General features: G+C 64.4%; 9 protein-coding genes across 9 annotated transcripts; 6 read left to right on the top strand and 3 right to left on the bottom strand.

Annotated features, from left to right (window-relative positions):
- Positions 1-151: 151 nt before the first annotated feature.
- On the top strand, positions 152-1,559 carry Q8F55_000768 (uncharacterized protein; the record flags this gene model as incomplete). Its single annotated transcript, XM_069349419.1, has 3 exons — positions 152-983; positions 1,048-1,337; positions 1,383-1,559. The coding sequence occupies 3 exons, from the start codon at positions 152-154 to the stop codon at positions 1,557-1,559; spliced, it is 1,299 nt and encodes a 432-aa protein (XP_069212963.1).
- Positions 1,560-2,085: 526 nt separating this feature from the next.
- Q8F55_000767 (uncharacterized protein) lies at positions 2,086-4,258 on the top strand (the record flags this gene model as incomplete). The annotated part of the gene is made up of 12 exons (XM_069349418.1): positions 2,086-2,162; positions 2,213-2,257; positions 2,304-2,407; positions 2,446-2,560; positions 2,608-2,656; positions 2,703-2,817; positions 2,860-2,955; positions 2,997-3,166; positions 3,213-3,350; positions 3,388-3,447; positions 3,485-3,821; positions 3,867-4,258. 12 exons carry the CDS (start codon positions 2,086-2,088, stop codon positions 4,256-4,258), a joined length of 1,698 nt encoding a protein of 565 aa, XP_069212962.1.
- A 257-nt stretch (positions 4,259-4,515) lies between these two features.
- On the top strand, positions 4,516-5,531 carry Q8F55_000766 (uncharacterized protein; the record flags this gene model as incomplete). Its single annotated transcript, XM_069349417.1, has 7 exons — positions 4,516-4,533; positions 4,570-4,584; positions 4,621-4,643; positions 4,679-4,784; positions 4,819-5,180; positions 5,216-5,420; positions 5,487-5,531. 7 exons carry the CDS (start codon positions 4,516-4,518, stop codon positions 5,529-5,531), a joined length of 774 nt encoding a protein of 257 aa, XP_069212961.1.
- Positions 5,532-5,669: 138 nt separating this feature from the next.
- Positions 5,670-6,809, bottom strand: GPP1_1 (DL-glycerol-3-phosphatase; the record flags this gene model as incomplete). Its single annotated transcript, XM_069349416.1, has 5 exons — positions 5,670-6,056; positions 6,122-6,232; positions 6,276-6,346; positions 6,384-6,461; positions 6,500-6,809. 5 exons carry the CDS (start codon positions 6,807-6,809, stop codon positions 5,670-5,672), a joined length of 957 nt encoding a protein of 318 aa, XP_069212960.1.
- Positions 6,810-7,537: 728 nt separating this feature from the next.
- On the bottom strand, positions 7,538-9,346 carry TPO3 (spermine transporter; the record flags this gene model as incomplete). The annotated part of the gene is made up of 2 exons (XM_069349415.1): positions 7,538-8,856; positions 8,905-9,346. 2 exons carry the CDS (start codon positions 9,344-9,346, stop codon positions 7,538-7,540), a joined length of 1,761 nt encoding a protein of 586 aa, XP_069212959.1.
- Positions 9,347-10,189: 843 nt separating this feature from the next.
- TRM9 (tRNA methyltransferase, has a role in tRNA modification) lies at positions 10,190-11,165 on the top strand (the record flags this gene model as incomplete). The annotated part of the gene is made up of 4 exons (XM_069349414.1): positions 10,190-10,333; positions 10,387-10,617; positions 10,655-10,723; positions 10,764-11,165. The coding sequence occupies 4 exons, from the start codon at positions 10,190-10,192 to the stop codon at positions 11,163-11,165; spliced, it is 846 nt and encodes a 281-aa protein (XP_069212958.1).
- A 217-nt stretch (positions 11,166-11,382) lies between these two features.
- On the bottom strand, positions 11,383-12,243 carry ATP23_1 (Mitochondrial inner membrane protease atp23; the record flags this gene model as incomplete). Its single annotated transcript, XM_069349413.1, has 1 exon — positions 11,383-12,243. The coding sequence occupies one exon, from the start codon at positions 12,241-12,243 to the stop codon at positions 11,383-11,385; it is 861 nt and encodes a 286-aa protein (XP_069212957.1).
- Positions 12,244-13,338: 1,095 nt separating this feature from the next.
- Positions 13,339-14,524, top strand: RPP0 (60S ribosomal protein uL10; the record flags this gene model as incomplete). Its single annotated transcript, XM_069349412.1, has 3 exons — positions 13,339-13,405; positions 13,454-14,172; positions 14,369-14,524. The coding sequence occupies 3 exons, from the start codon at positions 13,339-13,341 to the stop codon at positions 14,522-14,524; spliced, it is 942 nt and encodes a 313-aa protein (XP_069212956.1).
- Positions 14,525-14,928: 404 nt separating this feature from the next.
- LST8 (TOR complex subunit lst8) lies at positions 14,929-16,207 on the top strand (the record flags this gene model as incomplete). The annotated part of the gene is made up of 6 exons (XM_069349411.1): positions 14,929-15,046; positions 15,103-15,176; positions 15,212-15,282; positions 15,339-15,485; positions 15,546-16,090; positions 16,140-16,207. The coding sequence occupies 6 exons, from the start codon at positions 14,929-14,931 to the stop codon at positions 16,205-16,207; spliced, it is 1,023 nt and encodes a 340-aa protein (XP_069212955.1).
- Positions 16,208-16,395: the final 188 nt, after the last annotated feature.

The raw sequence follows: 16,395 nt of genomic DNA, 5'->3' as shown, positions 1-16,395 counted from the left end.
CGCCATGCGGACAAAAGTTAGGAGACTGCCTGAGATGACGCCGAGGGATAACTTGGCCCCTGACCATTCGCCTTCGCTGCCAGTCGATGAGCAAGTATTTGTAGCAGCAGACACCACTCCTCTCTTCGCCCATTCACTGGCCCCAGTAACAATGTTCAAGAAGATCGCCTCGGCTGTCTCGTCCATCTCAAACACGCCGCGGAACGGCACGCCCGAGCCGCCCGTGCTCGCGGGGCACTACGGCCCGGGTAGGGTCAAACAGTACGCCCAGCTGGCCAAGGCGCTGGACGACTACGGCGTTCCCGTCGCGACTGAGGACTGCGCAGCCTGTGATTCGCCGTGCGCCGACGGCGCCAACGGTACCAACGGTGGAGCTGGCACCGTCGCAGAGATCGGAAACGCATGGGACGGCAAGACGTATGAGCAATACGTCCACGACAAGTACGGCGACTTTGACGAGTTCCCGTCGGCTATCGAGACCGACTGGGACAGCGACCTCGCCGGATCTGGCGGCCCACCTGTCGGCCGTGTCGTTGTCGTGTCAACCGGCAAGAGTGACTGGCCGCGCGACCACGTCGACGCCGAGGACTCGCTCTCGTACCAGATCAACAAGGTCCTCAGCAAGCAGAAGGGCGGCGGCAAAAAGAAGGAGGGTAATGCTGCGGACCCCAGCACATATGTGCTCGACTCGGCCTTCCCTCCGCCTTCCGCCCCGCTCTCTGGCCCCATCGAGCCTCTGCCATCGCTCTACTCGTCGTCTCTGATCAGCCAGGCCGACGACCCAGAGGACGAGACGGTCATCGTCTTCCCTGACTGGAAGGCCGTGCTCGAGGTGGAAAACTCGCGCGAGGGCGCCCAGGGGTTGTGGGACGGGGCTCTGTCCGGCTCGCTTGGTCGCGCGGGCCAGGTCCTCCAGAACGGAGGAGAGGGTTGCAACCGTCGCAGGTCATATGTCTTGCCTTACCGTGCGATTGTGCTCTTGTGTGAGTGTCGGCCGGTCGACCGGCCGAACGGGCAACAGGCGGGCAACAACTGACAGTAACATAGGCTCGCACAAACGCCGTGACAAGAGATGTTCGATTGCCGCGCCTCTCCTCCGCTCTGCCCTCGTCACATGCTTGACCAAGCACGGAATCCATGTCGACGAGACTGGCTCGTCGCTCGCTGTGCCCGAAGGTGGCGCCCTTGAGGACCTCGAGGGCACGGACGCCGAGCGGGAGGCCGAGGTCGGCCGGCGTATCGCCGATATTGAGGGCGTCCATGGCGGTGATGGCGGTGAAGTCGGCATCTTCAACATCAACCACCTTGGTGGACACCGATACGCCGGTGTCATGCTTGTGAGTTGCTTGATGGCCCTCGTACGCTTGAATTTACACGCACAGATCCTCTTCCCGTCCGGCGCGTACCTCTCGTACGGACGCGTCACTCCTCAGGAGATCCCACGCGTCGTAGAAGATACCATCCTCAAGGGCAAGATTGTCCCGGGGCTTCTTCGCAGCGCCGCCGGCGTCGTTCGCCCTGGTGCCACCGCCAAGGAGAACGGCATTCTCGAGTGGTGATTGTCGTTGCCGCCGTCTCGAGTACGGATTTTGTGCCAGCATGTACAGTAGACCTTGTTTATTCTCGCGAGAATACGCCTAGACGTAATAGTATGCATTGGGAGCCATGCGCTGCGACGCGGGACGCTGGCTGGCTCGCTGGGTGCTGCGCGGCGGATGTGGGGCCCGATATCACCGACGGAAGCTTCCTTGTCGTGTGGGGTGGGTCGTGAGTCGTCATCATGTCAGTCAGCAACGAGCACAATGGACGCACCGCATCTCTCTCTCTCTCTCTCTCTCTCTCTCTCTCTCTCTTTACACTTCATCACTTCATCACCCTCCGTTTCATCAGAAGCGCGTAACCTCTCACCCTCCCTACGCTCCTCCCACCTCCATCAGCCTTGGGCGCCCGCTGCCGTCACGGCCCAGCTCCCAGCTCAGACTCCTCCCAGTCGCGAGCCCCACCAAACAACCCCCCATGGCGACGCCCGGACGAGGCCCACCTTCCTCGCCGCCGACCCCCGCCCATCCACGAAAGCTAGCAAAGATGGCTGATTCGCTAGACATATCAGACGCGACGACGGCGATCACCGTCGGCTCGTCGCGGTCGACGCCGGTGCCTTCGTGAGTCAGCTCGCAGGTGTTGGGGCAACCTCGGAGCTGACGACGCACAGGAGCAGGCCCGATGCCAAGGCCCGTCGCTACGACAGGCAGCTGCGGTGAGTGAGGTGCCGATGACTGTAGGTGAAGCTGACACCTCGTCAGACTCTGGGCGTCTGCTGGTCAGCGTTCCCTCGAGTCGGCGCGTATCCTACTCATCGGACACGACGCGACGGGCTGCCAGTCGCTCAAGAACCTCGTTCTGCCAGGTTAGCTCATGAACACCATTCGAAGCTAACATAACCAGGCATTCAGCACTTCACCATCCTTTCGGACGCGATCACGGCCCCCGCCGACGTTGCGAGCAACTTCTTCCTCGAGCCGTCCTCGATCGGCAAGCCGATTGCAGAGGAGGAGGTCCGGTGAGTGCTGGTTGTTCACATGCGGAACAGCAGAACTAACGCGTTAGCTTGTTGCGCGAGCTCAACCCTGCTGTCCTTGGCGAGGCGCGCGTCGCGGTGAGTTGCTACGGTGATGCGCACTGGGCTCCGCTGACGACATCAGGACGCATCTCAGCTTCTCGCAACTGACCCCAACTACTTCCTCTCGTTCAATCTCATCATTGCATCGAACATTACGCCTCAGCTTGAGCTCCAGCTCTCGGATCTGTTATGGAAGAGTAGGTGTTGTGGCGATAGGGGGAACACAACTGACAACTCAGACTCGGCCATTCCGGGCCACCACGACATCCCACTGCTGTCCATCCGTAGCTCTGGCCTGACTGGACGCCTGCAGATCCAGTTACGCGAGCATTTGAGTAGGTCCCAGACCTCGCAGGAGCATTTCCTAACCCGCCAGTCGTGGACACTCATCCCGACAACACGCAGACCTTGCGCATCGACTCACCATTCCCGTCATTGGAGTCGTATGCGCGCTCCCTCGACATCGACTCGCTTGACTCGATGGACCATTCGCATATTCCCTGGGTCGTTCTCCTTGTTCGCGCTGGAAGCATTTGGAAGGAGACGGTGAGTAGCTGTCAAACCCTTCTGTTGCCACAGCTAACACTCTCAGCACGGAGGCAAGCTCCCTTCAAACTCTGAAGAGAAGGCCGAGTTCAAGAAGCTCTTGAGCAGCTGGAGGCGGAAAGGAGACGAGGAGAACTTTGACGAGGCCTTGCAGCAGGCGTACCGTGTGTGGGGCTCGTCTGAGGTGTGTATTGAATCGAGACGTTGATCTGACGACACAGCTTCCTTACGAGACCAACGAGCTCCTCAAGGACCCAGCCGTCATCAACATTTCTCAGACGGTGGGTGGAGCCTCTTCCAGCTGAGCTAACCCGCCAGTCCAAGAACCTCCACCTCCTGCTTCACACGCTGCAGGTGTTTGTGAACAACACGTCGGCACACCTTCCTCCAGTCTCGCCGTCGCTTCCCGACATGCACTCGTCAACAGGGTCCTATGTCGCCCTCCAGAATCTCTACAAGCAGCAGCACCTTCACGACCTGGCCAAGTTCACCGAGCTCCTTGCTGGCGTTCTCCAGAGCATTGGGCTTCCCTCGGACGCCATCCCCGACGAGGAGGTCGAGTCGTTTGTGAAGAATGTGGGCGGTGTGGGCATTGTCCACGGCTCGCCTCTGCGCGCGGCCAAGGAGTACTCTGGCGCGATGAAGGAGCGGATCAGTGAGTTGCGCTGAGAGGGCTATGTACATTGGCTGACTCGCACAGCGGAAGACTTTGCGTTCGAGGCCCAGCCCACGGTTGGCATCTGCATCGTCCTTGCCATCCTTGCGTCTGAGAAGTACTACGAGGCGTTTGGGCACTGGCCCGGTTCTGCCGAGGGCGAGTCGACGGTGGTGGACGTTGCGGAGGTGGAGCGCCTTGCGATCAAGGCGCTGTCCACCGTGCATGCCGAGACAGGTGAAGTGCCTGACGAGCTTGCCGACTCGATCCGTGAGGTCGTGCGCGGCGGGTTTGCGACGCCGCCGACAACCGCGGCGTTTTTGGGCGGCATTGTGGGCCAGGAGGTCATCAAGCTGGTGACGAACCAGTACACGCCGCTTGACAACACTGCGGTTGTGGACCTGGTCAAGTCTGGGCTGGAGAAGTTCAAGCTGTAGGAGCTGTAGATCATGATGTAGTCGAGCTGTTGACAAGTGATGGTGGCGGCGGCGGCGGGCATGACGTCAGGGAGGAGCCAGCCTGAAAATGGACGATCGGTTGTTGTGGGCGTGCCGATTGCCGCTCGCGCGCCCGTAATCGCTCGCTGGCAGTCACGCCACCCAACCACTAGAATCGACGTGGAACAGCACTCTTCTTGTTGCATCGCACTCACCACTCTTGCGCTCGACTCGAACGGCCAGGGAATCGGACCAAAATGAGCACACTGCCGCAGGTACGTCGCAGCGAGTGGCAGCACTAACGCGCGCAGTACTACACCATCCTCGTGAGTCGCCACCCCGGCCGGCCCAGCTGACCCCAGAACATCCAGTCGACCGCGACGGCGTGAGTGCGAGGCATTGGGCGGCACTAACGCGTAGGGAGGACATCCGCGCGGCGTACCGGCGCGAGTCGCTCAAGACGCACCCGGACCGGCTGAGCCCCAAGGCGCCTGCCGACGAGCGGCGCCGCGCCACCGAGCGCTTCGTGCGTGCCGCCCCCCGTCCCAGCTAACGCACAGCAAGCGGTCGCCGACGCATACTACGTCCTCTCGGACCCGCACCGCAGGGCAGAGTACGACCGGCTCTTCCGCTCCCGCCCGGCCAGCGAGTTCACAGGCCCGACAGCCGACGAGGACGAGCAGGAGCGCGCGAGCAGCAACTTTTTCGACGAGTTTGCGAGGTTCTTCACCGAGGCGACGGGGGGTGCCGCGGGGGGTGCCGGGGCGGCGACGGGGGCCGACTCTGGCGTCGGCAGCGGGGCGAGCACGCCGGCGGGCGAGAAGCCGACGCCTGCGGCCGACGGGCCAGACGCGCCCGGCGCGAGCGGGCGCGCGCGCCGGCCCGACGCGAACCGCGTCTTCGGCGACGTGTTCGAGGAGCTGTGAGTGGGTGTGAGGGGGGGAGCTGACGATGCAGCCTCGAGCCCGAGGTCGCGCACGTGCACAAGACGTGGAGCTGGGTCGGGGGCGCGGCCGGCGCCGCGCTGGGCTACATCGTCGCCAACATCCCCGGCGCGGTTGCTGGCGGGTTTGCGGGGAACCGTATCGGCGCGATCCGCGACGCCAAGGGCAAGAGCGTGGCCGAGGTGTTTGCACGGCTGCCGTCGAGCCAGAAGGCGCAGGTGAGCGAGCGCGCGTCAGCGCGCGAGCGGGCGGTGGCGGGTAGAGCACGCTGACCGACTTTCCAGATCCTCAAAGCCCTCGCGTTCAAGGTCCTCGGCAGCATGCAGTAGGCTTGCCGTCAGCCTCACGCATCTTCTCCCGGTCTTCACGTCTCCTGGCTCCGTCGCCCCGTACACGATACCACGATGCATCAGATGCTCTACCTCTACTCTCTAGACGGTGATGCTCAGATGCTCTACCTCTACACTCTAGACGGTGATGCTGAGCGACACCTTGGACTCAGGCGTGATCTCGGCCGACACCTTGCTCAGGTCGTCGACGATCCACGCCGCGCCGAGCCCCTCGAGCTCCTCGCGCGGGTGCGACGTGCACACCGCGAGCACCTTGCACCCGGCGGCGACGCCGGCCTTGATGCCGCTCGGCGCGTCCTCGACCACGATGCAGTCCTTGGGGTTGAGGCCCAGCTTGCTGGCGCCGGTGAGGTACGGCTCGGGGTTGGGCTTGCCCTGGGTTACGTGGTCGGCCGTCACGAGCTGCGGGTGGTCGGGGATCTGGGCGGTGGGGAGGGCGGCCGACGCGTACTTTGTCGTGGCCGAGGTGACGATGGCCCAGACGTGCTTGGGCGCCGTGTTGAGCTAGGTAGGCGAGGCGCGTCAGCGCCGAGCTGGCGAGAGAGACAGCGTCGCTACCGGCCACTCACCACAGTCAGCAGGTCGTGCACGCCGGGCAGGATCTTGAGCCCCGTCTTGCCCTCGGCCTGGAGGCGCTGGGCCTGCGCGACGATGGTGGCCTCGAAGCGCTCGACCTCGCGCTGGGAGTCGTTAGCAAGCCGGGCTCCCGCACCGCCCACCCACCTGCAGCTCCTCATGGTCGGTGATGCCGCAAAAGTTGCGCATGTTGTCGATGGTGCGCACGCCGTGGGCCGCTGTGCGGGTGAGTCACCAGGCCACACTCCGGCTTACTCTTCAAAACGTGGTCCAGGTCGAGCTTGTACTGCTTGGCATACTCGTCCCAGGTGGCCAACACGCCGGGGGTCGAGTCTGCGTGTTAGCGCGCGCCAGGCCCAGGCCGAACGTACCCAGCAGCGTGCCGTCCATGTCGAACAGCAGGCCGTCGGTGACGACGACGCTCGTGGTCCGGGTCATGGTGCTGTGCGCGCGCGGGGCGTAGGTGTAGAAGTAGAGCGGGTAGATGAGCGCGCTGGCGAGGGCGAGGCGGAGCGCTATGCGGCGGGGGGGTGGGCGAGGGGTAGACGACGTGCGGAGCTGGCGAAGAGACACTTTTCGAAACGTTTGTGTCGGTGCCGCCAGCGACGCGCCGAAGCGGACCCCGCGGTCGCCGGCTGAACGGGTAAACCCTGTTAATCTGGGGGCAGCGAGTCGAAGCATGGCGTCGGGCCGAAGTCGGGACGATGGGCAGATGGGCAGATGGGATAACAACGGCGGCTCACACAACACTTTATGTGCTGCTCGATGCGCACGGACACACAAGCACGACATGCGGCCCGTGCTGCCGTTTGTTACCGTGGGGTGGGGGGCGGGCGGCGTCGTGGCTGGCAGGACTGCCTGCCCCGCTGGCGGCGAGCGCACATCTCCGCAGCGGGTGTGCTCGGCGATGCTGGGCGCTCGTCGACTCGGAGGCAAGCAGTCGGGCAGCCGTGCCAGCCGAAGAGCCATGCACCGACACGTGCCGAGGAGCTCGACACTCGGAGGGACGTGGACCTCGGGCCGCTGGTCGGAGTCGGCGCCGGCAGGAGCGGTCGCCCCGCCTCGCCGTCCGGCGTCGGGCGCCTGCCGGTGCATGCGGGTCCGACCTCGGCGGGTCCCCCGGGCAATCTCGTAGCATGCGTAGCACTTGGCCGCATGCATGGTTGAGAGTGGCACTATCCGTGCGCTGGCACGTGGCAGTGGCAGATCAGTGTGGCACCCGACACTGACCTACCTTCCCCCCGCCGACACTACCTTTCCGCGCTCCCTCCACGCCCCACCTGCGCAATCTCTATACGTGCATGGTCCGTGGATCTATGTATCTAGTATTAGGGGTGCTGTAGGGTGTATTATGCAGCGCGTAGTACGCGGTGTGGCGGGATACGAGGTGGTTGCTCAAGTCGCCCTCCTCACACTGCGGCGCGCTTCGAGCGCGCGCGAATGGCCGGGCCCCAGCGCACAAACGCCCAGGGGACCATGGCCATGATAATCGCGATGCCGGCCAGCAGCGACGCCGCGCCGCCGTTGCCGAGGCGGCGGAACATCTGCGGAATGAAGAGGGGCATGACCGCGCCGGCGGCGGAGCGCACCACCGTCTTCGCGGCGAGCGCGGACGCGACGTAGGCCGGGAACGCATCAATCAAGAAGGCATTCGCGGAGAAATATACGAGTACCATCCCGTAACCGAAAGGGATTCCGCTGATGGTCGGGCCGACCCAGCTCGCTCCGTGGGGCGCGACGTACGGTGGAGCGGTCCAGCCGAAGATAAAGAGCGAGATCGGGACGAACGGCCCGCCGATAAGCATGCCCGGGAGACGGTCCTCGGGCGTCGGGTTCGGCCCGACGGCCTTGTACTTCTTCTCGAGCCACGGCGTGGTGAGGAGAGCCAGGCCGACACCGATGAAGACGGAGCAGAAAGTGAGGCCCGTCTTGGCGTCGTCCCAGCCGTAGCCGTCGACAAACACCACGGGGAAGGAGAAGAAGTAGGCGTAGAGCAAGCCGTAGACGAGGGAGATGTACAGCGACATGAGGAGGAGGATGGGCTCGGTCGCCAGCATCTGGAAGGGGCGGACGAGTGTCTCTGTCACGATTTCGCTGAGCGGCCTGCGGGCGACTTCCTGCTCCGTGACAAACGTCTCGTCGCCCGTCTCCTTGCGCATCTTGGCCGCGCGCTTCTTGAGGAGCGTCGGCGCAAACGTCTCAGGCAGGACGAGGATGAAGATCCACACGACGGCAGCGGCGATCATGTTGACCCAGTAGAGCCAGCGCCAGCCGGCGTACTTGCCAATAAAGCCGCCAATCAGCGGACCGATCACCGGCCCGGTATACGGCGCAGCAGCAAAGATGGCGATGGCGAAGCCGCGCTCCTCCGGGCTCCAGAGGTCGGCGATGGTGCCGCCCGCGAGCGTGAGGGGCGCGCTGCCGAAGAAGCCGCAGAGGAAGCGCGAGACGAGCAGGCAGCCAATGTTGGGCGCGAGCGCGCACGGGATGTTGAAGATGATGTAGACGAGCCACGGGCAGATCCAGAGCGGGCGGCGGCCGAGCAGCTCGGACAGCGGGGACCACAGCAGCGGGCCGACGCCGAAGCCGCACACAGGCAGCGTGACGGTCAAAGCCATGACCTCGGCCGAGACGTGGAAGTGGCGCTCTTGGCCGCCAAAGTCGCCGGTGACGATGGCCGACGAGAGGGCGACCTCCATGACGGCGGCGGCGACGATGCCGGTGTAGACTGGGGCGTGTCAGTTGTGTTCAAACGAGGATCCAAGCCACCACTTACACCATCGGCGTGCGGCACTCCACTCCCAGGGGTTCTCCTTGTCCCCAGGGGTCCAGGTGACGAGCTTCTTGTCGTCGAGGCGCGACTTGACGCGCGCAAAGCCCTCGGTCGCGACCGAGTGGCGCGTCGAGGCCGAGAGGATCGGGCGCAGGCCGTACTCTGGGTCGTCGGCGGTGATGTAGCCCCGCGCCGTCTCGGCATGGTACTCGCCCGTCACACCCTCGGAGGGGTCGCTAGTGAGGTACGGGAACGAGAGGTCGGGCGCGTTGCGCGCGGATTTGATGGAGCGGCCGGTCGCTGTGCGGCCTAGTGGCGCGCCGGCGCCGGCGTGGCCATCGGGCTTGTCGGAGGCGAAGTGGGTGTGCGTCTTCTCGAGCGGCGTGTCGGCCGCTGTTGTGGAAGACGACTCGGAGGCGGGATGGGGATGGGTCTTTTCGGCCATTGTGGCGGTTGGGCTGGGTGGGGGGAGGGGGAGTTTGTTGCTGAGGCCATGTCTGTGCACGCTGCTACCACTCTTATACACCTGCATGCATTTTCGCCATCGTTATCTTGCGCTCTGCACTCGGCCGCTGCATCATGACGACGCGGCCGAGAGCACAGACGTTGCGAGATGCGCAGAGTCGACAGCGCGCCGATCAGTCCGACCGCCCGTGGCGGCGGAACTGGTTCCGAATCCTCCGGCGTGTGTGGGTGGGATCGGGTCGTGGTGTTTACGGGTTCGGCGTGGGATTGAATAGCTGTGAGGTGGGGGGTGCATGCTTGAAGATGCGTGGGAAGCGCAACACTCTACGACATGCATCCATGCATGTGCATACGCGCTCGAGTGTCCCCGCGACGATGTGGCCTCAGGCGTCGTTGCCGCCTTGTTATTGCTGATAAGAAATCTTGCGTCGTGGTCATTAGCCGGCGATTAGGCGGCGATTAGACGCCCGCCACTCACCCTCCGATTTGCACCCGTCCCACCCTGGTCGATTATCGGCGAAATGTTGAAATGACGACCAGAGTCAATCGCCCATCACACGTCTCACTCGGCCGACCGACTCGACACCGCGCGACAACAACACGCCGCCGCCTAGCCCAGACTCACAGGGACGCGCCCGCGGGAACGGAACGCAAGACTCGCCGCCGCACGCCGCCGCACTTGCCGCCGGCAGACGCGGGCACACACCGTCCCGCAGCAGGTATTGTCGCGGCCTGCCAAGCGAGCGTTCGAGCGTTCGCGCCGGCCGTCCTTCGCCCGTTGGTTCCTTGGCCACCCGGCGACTGCGACCTCACAGAGTTGGCCATGTCCAACCCCCACCCACCGCTCCCGCCCAAGCCCCTCCCACGGCCCGTGACCTCGAGCGGCGACCCCGCCGCGGACGAGGAGGCGCGCGTGCACGAGGTGTACGAGGCCATCGCGCCGCACTTTGCGCGCACGCGATTCAAGGTGGGTGCTGCGCTCGCTGTGCTCGCTGCGCGCTCCCAGCTCACGCCGCCCAGCCGTGGCCGCTCATCGAGGCCTTCCTCGCGCGCCTGCCGCCGCACAGCGTCGGCCTGGACGCGGGCGCAGGTAACGGCAAGTACCTCCCCGCTGCGGCCGCCGCCGGGCACTGGGCGATCGCGGTTGACCGTTCGCGCGGCCTGCTGGACATTGCCAAGGGGCAGCTTGAGGACGGGGCGGAGTGTGTGCGCGGGGATATCAGCGACGCGCCGTGGCGCGCCGGTGTGTTTGTACGTCCCCTCGCTGGCTGCTCCCCTAACACTGCAGGACTTTGCCATCTCGATCGCGGCGCTGCACCACCTCTCGACGCCGGAGCGGAGAGCCGAGAGCGTCAAGGTGGGTAGTCGGCCCTTCGCACACGTGCTCACCCGCGCAGGCCCTCCTCGCGCCGCTGCGCTTATCCGCGGCGCCAGAGCCCCCGGCCCGCTTCTTCATCTACGTCTGGGCGTACGAGCAGGGCCCGAACTCGCGGCGCAAGATGGGCTCGCTCGCCGGCGGGGAAGAGAAGACGCAGGACTTCCTCGTGCCGTGGGTGCTCGCGCCGCTGCGGGCAAAGGGCGAGCACCCGACCGTCGACAACCAGCAGGTGTTTGAGCGCTACTACCATCTCTTTGTGGCGGGCGAGCTGCGCGCGCTCGTCGAGCGCGCGGCGGTCGACGCCGGGTTCGTGCTGCGTGCCGAGGGGGAGGAGGGGCTAGAGGGCAAGAACCTCCGTGTCGTGGCCGAGGGGTGGGAGGCGGACAACTGGTGGCTCGAGGCCGAGGTGTTCAAGGCGTAATGACTCGTAGTGTACTTGTATCGTCGCATTGCATTGCATTGAAGCTCACCGCGTCGCTGCTCCCTGCTGCCTCAGATCAACGCCTCTCAACTCGCCTTCCGCCACACACGCAATCCCCAACGCCAACCCCACCCAACCCCATGCAGATGCAATGCAAGTGACGATGCCTACAGCTACTGACCCGATGAATGAAACGATCCTGAGTTTGTTTGGTTGTCTAGTCTCCCTTGGGCTTCACCTCCTCGTGCTTCGCCTCCCCCTTCAACTCGCCCTCCATCCGCTCCACCCACTTGGCCACCACCTCCCTGCCGTCACGGTCCCCGATGCGGCGCATAGCCCGGAGCATCTGCTTTGCAAACGGCTTGACGTGGCGCTCAAAGTCGAGGCTCGGGTCGAACGGCAGGTCAGAAGACACCGAGCCGTCCGTCACCGTAGCGACCTTGCCCGACCCCCGCCCCACCTCCGCCAGCATCGACGCCGACACAAACTCGAACACGCCGCGGAGCTCGGCCTTGCCGAGCCCGTCGCGCCCCGGCCTGGCCTGCGCCCACTCGCCGTGCCCGTGCGTCCCGCGCGCGCGGTTCACGAGCCAGGCCTTGACGACAATGTTGGCCGTCACGCGGTCGGGCACAAAGTCGTGGTGCGCGCGCAGGCGGTCGATGTACGCCAGGAGGTCGCGCATGCGCCGGAGCCTGGGCGCCGGAGCGCGCGGGTCGGGCCCAAGGTGCAGAGCGTACGGCGGGGTATGGTGCAGCGTCAACAGCCGCGTGAGCTGCTGGTTGAAGTGGTGCGTGCGCCGCTCGGCCGGCGTGTTGCCGGGGTACACGCCGTCGTGTCGCGGCGCCGTGCGGTCCACGCGCCAGAAGGTTGGCGGGCGGCGGGCGGCGTCGGCCGGCCGGGGGTCCGACCACAGGCGTACCTTGTCGCCTGGGGTACCCTCGGACGCGATTTCCACACTCCGCCGCAGCCGGCGCGCGAGCTTGCCCGCACCGTTCTTCTCCAGCTTGCGCGCGACGTAGTCGACCAGCTCGGTATCAGATACCAGCTCGGGCGTCCCGAGGACTTGGAACACGGCCATTCGGTAGAGCCTGCCATCGAGGAGCTTGCTCACGGCCGGAGGGACGTCGACGGTGGGTGGGGGTCGTGAGCGGTCGAACACTGTCGTCTTGGGTGTGGCGGCAGGGGCGGCAGGTTGTGGTGGTGCCGCTGAGCGCTGGGGTATTGCTATCGGCGATGTGAGCGGAGCGCCGCCTGGCGACTCATGCTCGACGGGCTTTCGCTCGTCGGCTCGTGGCAGCTTGATGGGTTGTTCGTCCCGCCTCACGGGGTCCAGAGAGCCACGCCTCAGCCGCGGTGGGTCGTGGTCCAGCAGCCGGCCATGCCGCAGCGCCGCGGGCGACGAAGACCACGGCCTTGCCTGCCTGAACGGGTCGTCGATCTGCTCGCCGAGGGCAGCAACAGCCTCGGCTGCCCGTCGACTTGTGCTTGTTGTCGAGAAGGCGTGTGCCGATGTTGCTGTTGCTGCTGCTGCTGCTGTCGCCGCTGCTGGCGTGCTCCTCAAGTAGGGAAGCACGATGGCTCGCAAGACGAGGGGGACGAGCATCGCGCTCGCTCCCGCCTCACGAGTGCTGCTGCGACGCTATGGCTGGGGTGGGGTGTGGGTCGGCGGCGCGCAGGTGGGGTGTGGCCGTGTGTGATGCCGGCCGCTGTGTGTCTTGGAGTTGGCTTTGTTGTTCAAATGTCGGACAGTGTCGACCTCGCCCTCGCCCTCGTCCTCGCTCTCAATCTCAGTCGCGACCGTCACGGCCGAGCGAGCGACCTACCACCATCTCGACAGTGGTCAACTCTGAAATCACAGCGGGAGCAAAACCGCCACGGCGGGAGTTGGTCGTTATTCCCGCCACGTGGATTGGCTGGCTCGTGCCTGAAACTCGATTTTTGCTGGGTGCACGGTGCGTATGGTGGGTGGCCTCGCTCGCCTGCCAGGCCGCCTGGCTGCTCGCCCGCTCGCTCCCTGCCGCCCTCGCGACCTCTTTTCTCGTCCTCGCCATCGCTTCCTGCTTCCTCCAACCCAGTCTTTAAACAGCCTTCTGATCTCAACAGCGAGATCACTTGGGAGACACTCTACGACCTCTACAACCAACCCCCCCACCAACCCCAAAACCTTTTCACAATGGGTGCCACTCGCGCGCAGAAGGAGGCTTACTTCGTGAAGCTCCGTGCTCTCATTGAGGAGTACCGTGAGTGCAGCGCCGTGGACACTGGCAGCACCCCCTAACACCCCCCAGCCTCGCTCTTCATTGTCAACATCGACAACGTCTCGTCGCAGCAGTGCCACGGCATCCGTCAGTCGCTCCGCGGCGACTCGGTCGTCCTCATGGGCAAGAACACCATGGTCCGCCGTGCCCTCCGCACCATCCTTGCCGAGTTCCCCCAGTACGAGAAGATCCTCCCCTTCGTCAAGGGCAACATCGGCTTCGTCTTCACCAAGGGTGACCTCAAGGACGTCCGCGAGACCATCATCTCGAACAAGGTTGCCGCCCCCGCTCGTGCCGGTGCCATTGCTACCACCAACGTCTTCGTCCCCGCTGGTAACACCGGCATGGAGCCCGGAAAGACCTCGTTCTTTCAGGCTCTCGGTATCCCCACCAAGATTGCCCGTGGTACCATTGAGATTGTCAACGACGTCCAGGTCGTTACCGAGGGCACCAAGGTCGGCTCTTCGGAGGCTACCCTCCTTAACATGCTCAACATCTCGCCCTTCACCTACGGCATGAGCGTTGTTCAGGTCTACGACAACGGCACCGTCTTCCCCCCCTCGGTTCTCGACATCGAGGAGTCGACCCTCATTGACCAGTTCTCGTCGGGTATCAAGACCATTGCCGCCCTCTCGCTCGCCCTTGGCTTCCCCACCGTCGCCTCGGTCGCCCACTCGCTTGTCAACTCGTACAAGAACCTCCTCGCCATCTCGGTCGCCACCGACTACACCTTCGAGGCGTCGGAGAAGGTGAGTTCTGGTTTCTTGTCCCCTCCTCCCCCCGACATTCTTGATGTAACATTTCTTTTTCTACTGGAGATTACTTATCGCCAATGCCCGGCTTCACCGCAGGCGGCGAGGCAGACATTCTTTATTGCTGAGACGACATGCTTGCTCCTTTACCCCCTTCTTCATCCACGTCGAGGGCTAGCGCTGACAATATCAGATCAAGGAGTACCTTGCCAACCCCGAGGCCTTCGCCGTCGCCGCCGCCCCCGCTGCCGCTGCTGGTGGTGCCGCCGCCGAGGCTGCCCCCGCTGCCGCCGCCGAGGAGGAGAAGGACGAGTCGGACGACGACATGGGCTTCGGTCTCTTCGACTAAGCGTGTCGCGTTTAACGCCACCCTTGTGTGTTGTATCTAGGTATAGCATGCACTTTTCTTCGGACTGGGGTGCGGATCCGAGGTGTTGAGTGGGTGTTGCGAATGGCTGCGTCGTGGTCGCGTGATGTTGGGTGGCTACGATTCAGCCTGTGAAGATGTCGGTTGTCTGCATCGTACGAGTATGCCCATTCCTACCTGGGGCTGTGTGCATGGATACGAGCCGCAGCATGCATCTCTGTCGTCGCTGTTGTCGGTCGGCTTGAAGCTAGCCACAGTGCCACCCACAACGAGGAGGCCAATTTACTCCCGCCATGACGCCCTCGCCCGCCGGCTCGAACACTTGCGTCAGAGACACAATCTCGAGCATCCGACCACCCACTCGACTCATACCTCCCCCATACACAATGCCTGCCGCGACGCAGCCACCGCCGGCGGCCCAGCCGCCGACGTCGACCCAGTATGCGTCCGACTCGCCGTCGCAGCAGGCCGCCGAGATGAGCGTTGTGCTGTGCACTGCGGGGTGTGAGTGTCGTGTCGCGACCGCGCCGCCGGGGGTGGACAACAGCTGACAAGGCCAGACGACCACACGATCCGCTTCTGGGAGGCGTGGAGCGGCATCTGCTACCGCCAGATCACGATGCCCCCGCAATGGGTACGTGGACAGCCTGGAGGGCGCTGACGGCGCAGAAACAGGTCAACAGGCTCGCGATTAGCCCGGATAAGGTGTACCTCGCGGCCGCGGGCAACTCGAGCGTCAGGTGGGTGGATGGGCGCGACACGGGACGTGACTGAGACGTTGCTGATGCCCGCCCAGGATATGGGACATCCCGTCGCTCTCAAACTCGCCGATCATGCAGCTCGAGGGGCATACCGGCAACGTCACGGCGCTGCAGTACTCTGCTGCGGGCAAGTGGATCGTCACGGGCAGCGAGGATGGCACGGTCAAGGTGTGGGACACGAGGTGAGTGTGGGGATTCATGAGGGCCCAGGGGCCGCTGAGTGCTCGCTCACGCTCGCGCAGAACAGGCCAGGTGCAGCGCACGTACAAGCACGAGGGCACCATGGTCAACGACGTGGTCATCCACCCGAACCAGGGCGAGCTGATCAGCTGCGACCAGCTGGGCAGCGTCAAGATCTGGGACCTGGGCGAGAACACGTGCACGCACGAGCTCGTGCCGGCCGAGGACGTGCCGATCCGCAGCGTGTCGATTGCGAGCGACGGCGGGACGTTGGTCGCGGGTAACAACCTCGGTACCGTGTTCGTCTGGCGCATCCAGGGCGGTGCGGACAGCACCAACCTCGTGCCCGTCACCAGCTTTGTCGCGCACAACAAGTACGTGACGCGCTGCCTGCTGAGCCCGGATACCCGCCACCTCGCGACCTGCAGCGCCGACACGACCGTCAAGCTCTGGAGCACAAAGGACTACGAGTACACGCTCGAGCGCACGCTCGAGGGTCACCAGCGCTGGGTGTGGGACGCGGCGTTTAGCGCAGACTCTGCGTACCTCGTCACCGCTAGCTCTGACCACGCCGCAAGGCTCTGGGACCTCGCCACGACCGAGACCGGTGAGTGTTGTGCCTCCGTCGCCGAGACCGTCGCTTACATAATTGTCAGTCAGACAGTACGATGGCCACCATCGTGCTACGGTCGCCGTCGCGCTCAACGACATCAATCTGGCGTGATAGAGCATGGTTGGTGTCGAGAGGGGAGAGGGTGGTTGATGGCGGCGGAAGCAAATTCCGCCACATCCCCACGTGGCGCCACGTGGCTCCACTGTTGTGGCAGGGTGGCCCGTGCGCCAGTGTCATTGTACAATCTCATTCATTCATGGCGGTCTGTATGCAGAAGTAATCAGAGTAGGCGGGCCGGG

Source organism: Vanrija albida, assembly GCF_041260175.1.
Source record: "Vanrija albida strain AlHP1 chromosome Unknown contig_1, whole genome shotgun sequence".
NCBI classification, from domain to species: Eukaryota; Fungi; Basidiomycota; class Tremellomycetes; order Trichosporonales; family Trichosporonaceae; genus Vanrija; species Vanrija albida.
Note: the sequence above shows the minus strand (reverse complement) of the source record. Positions and strands in the feature narration are given on the sequence as shown.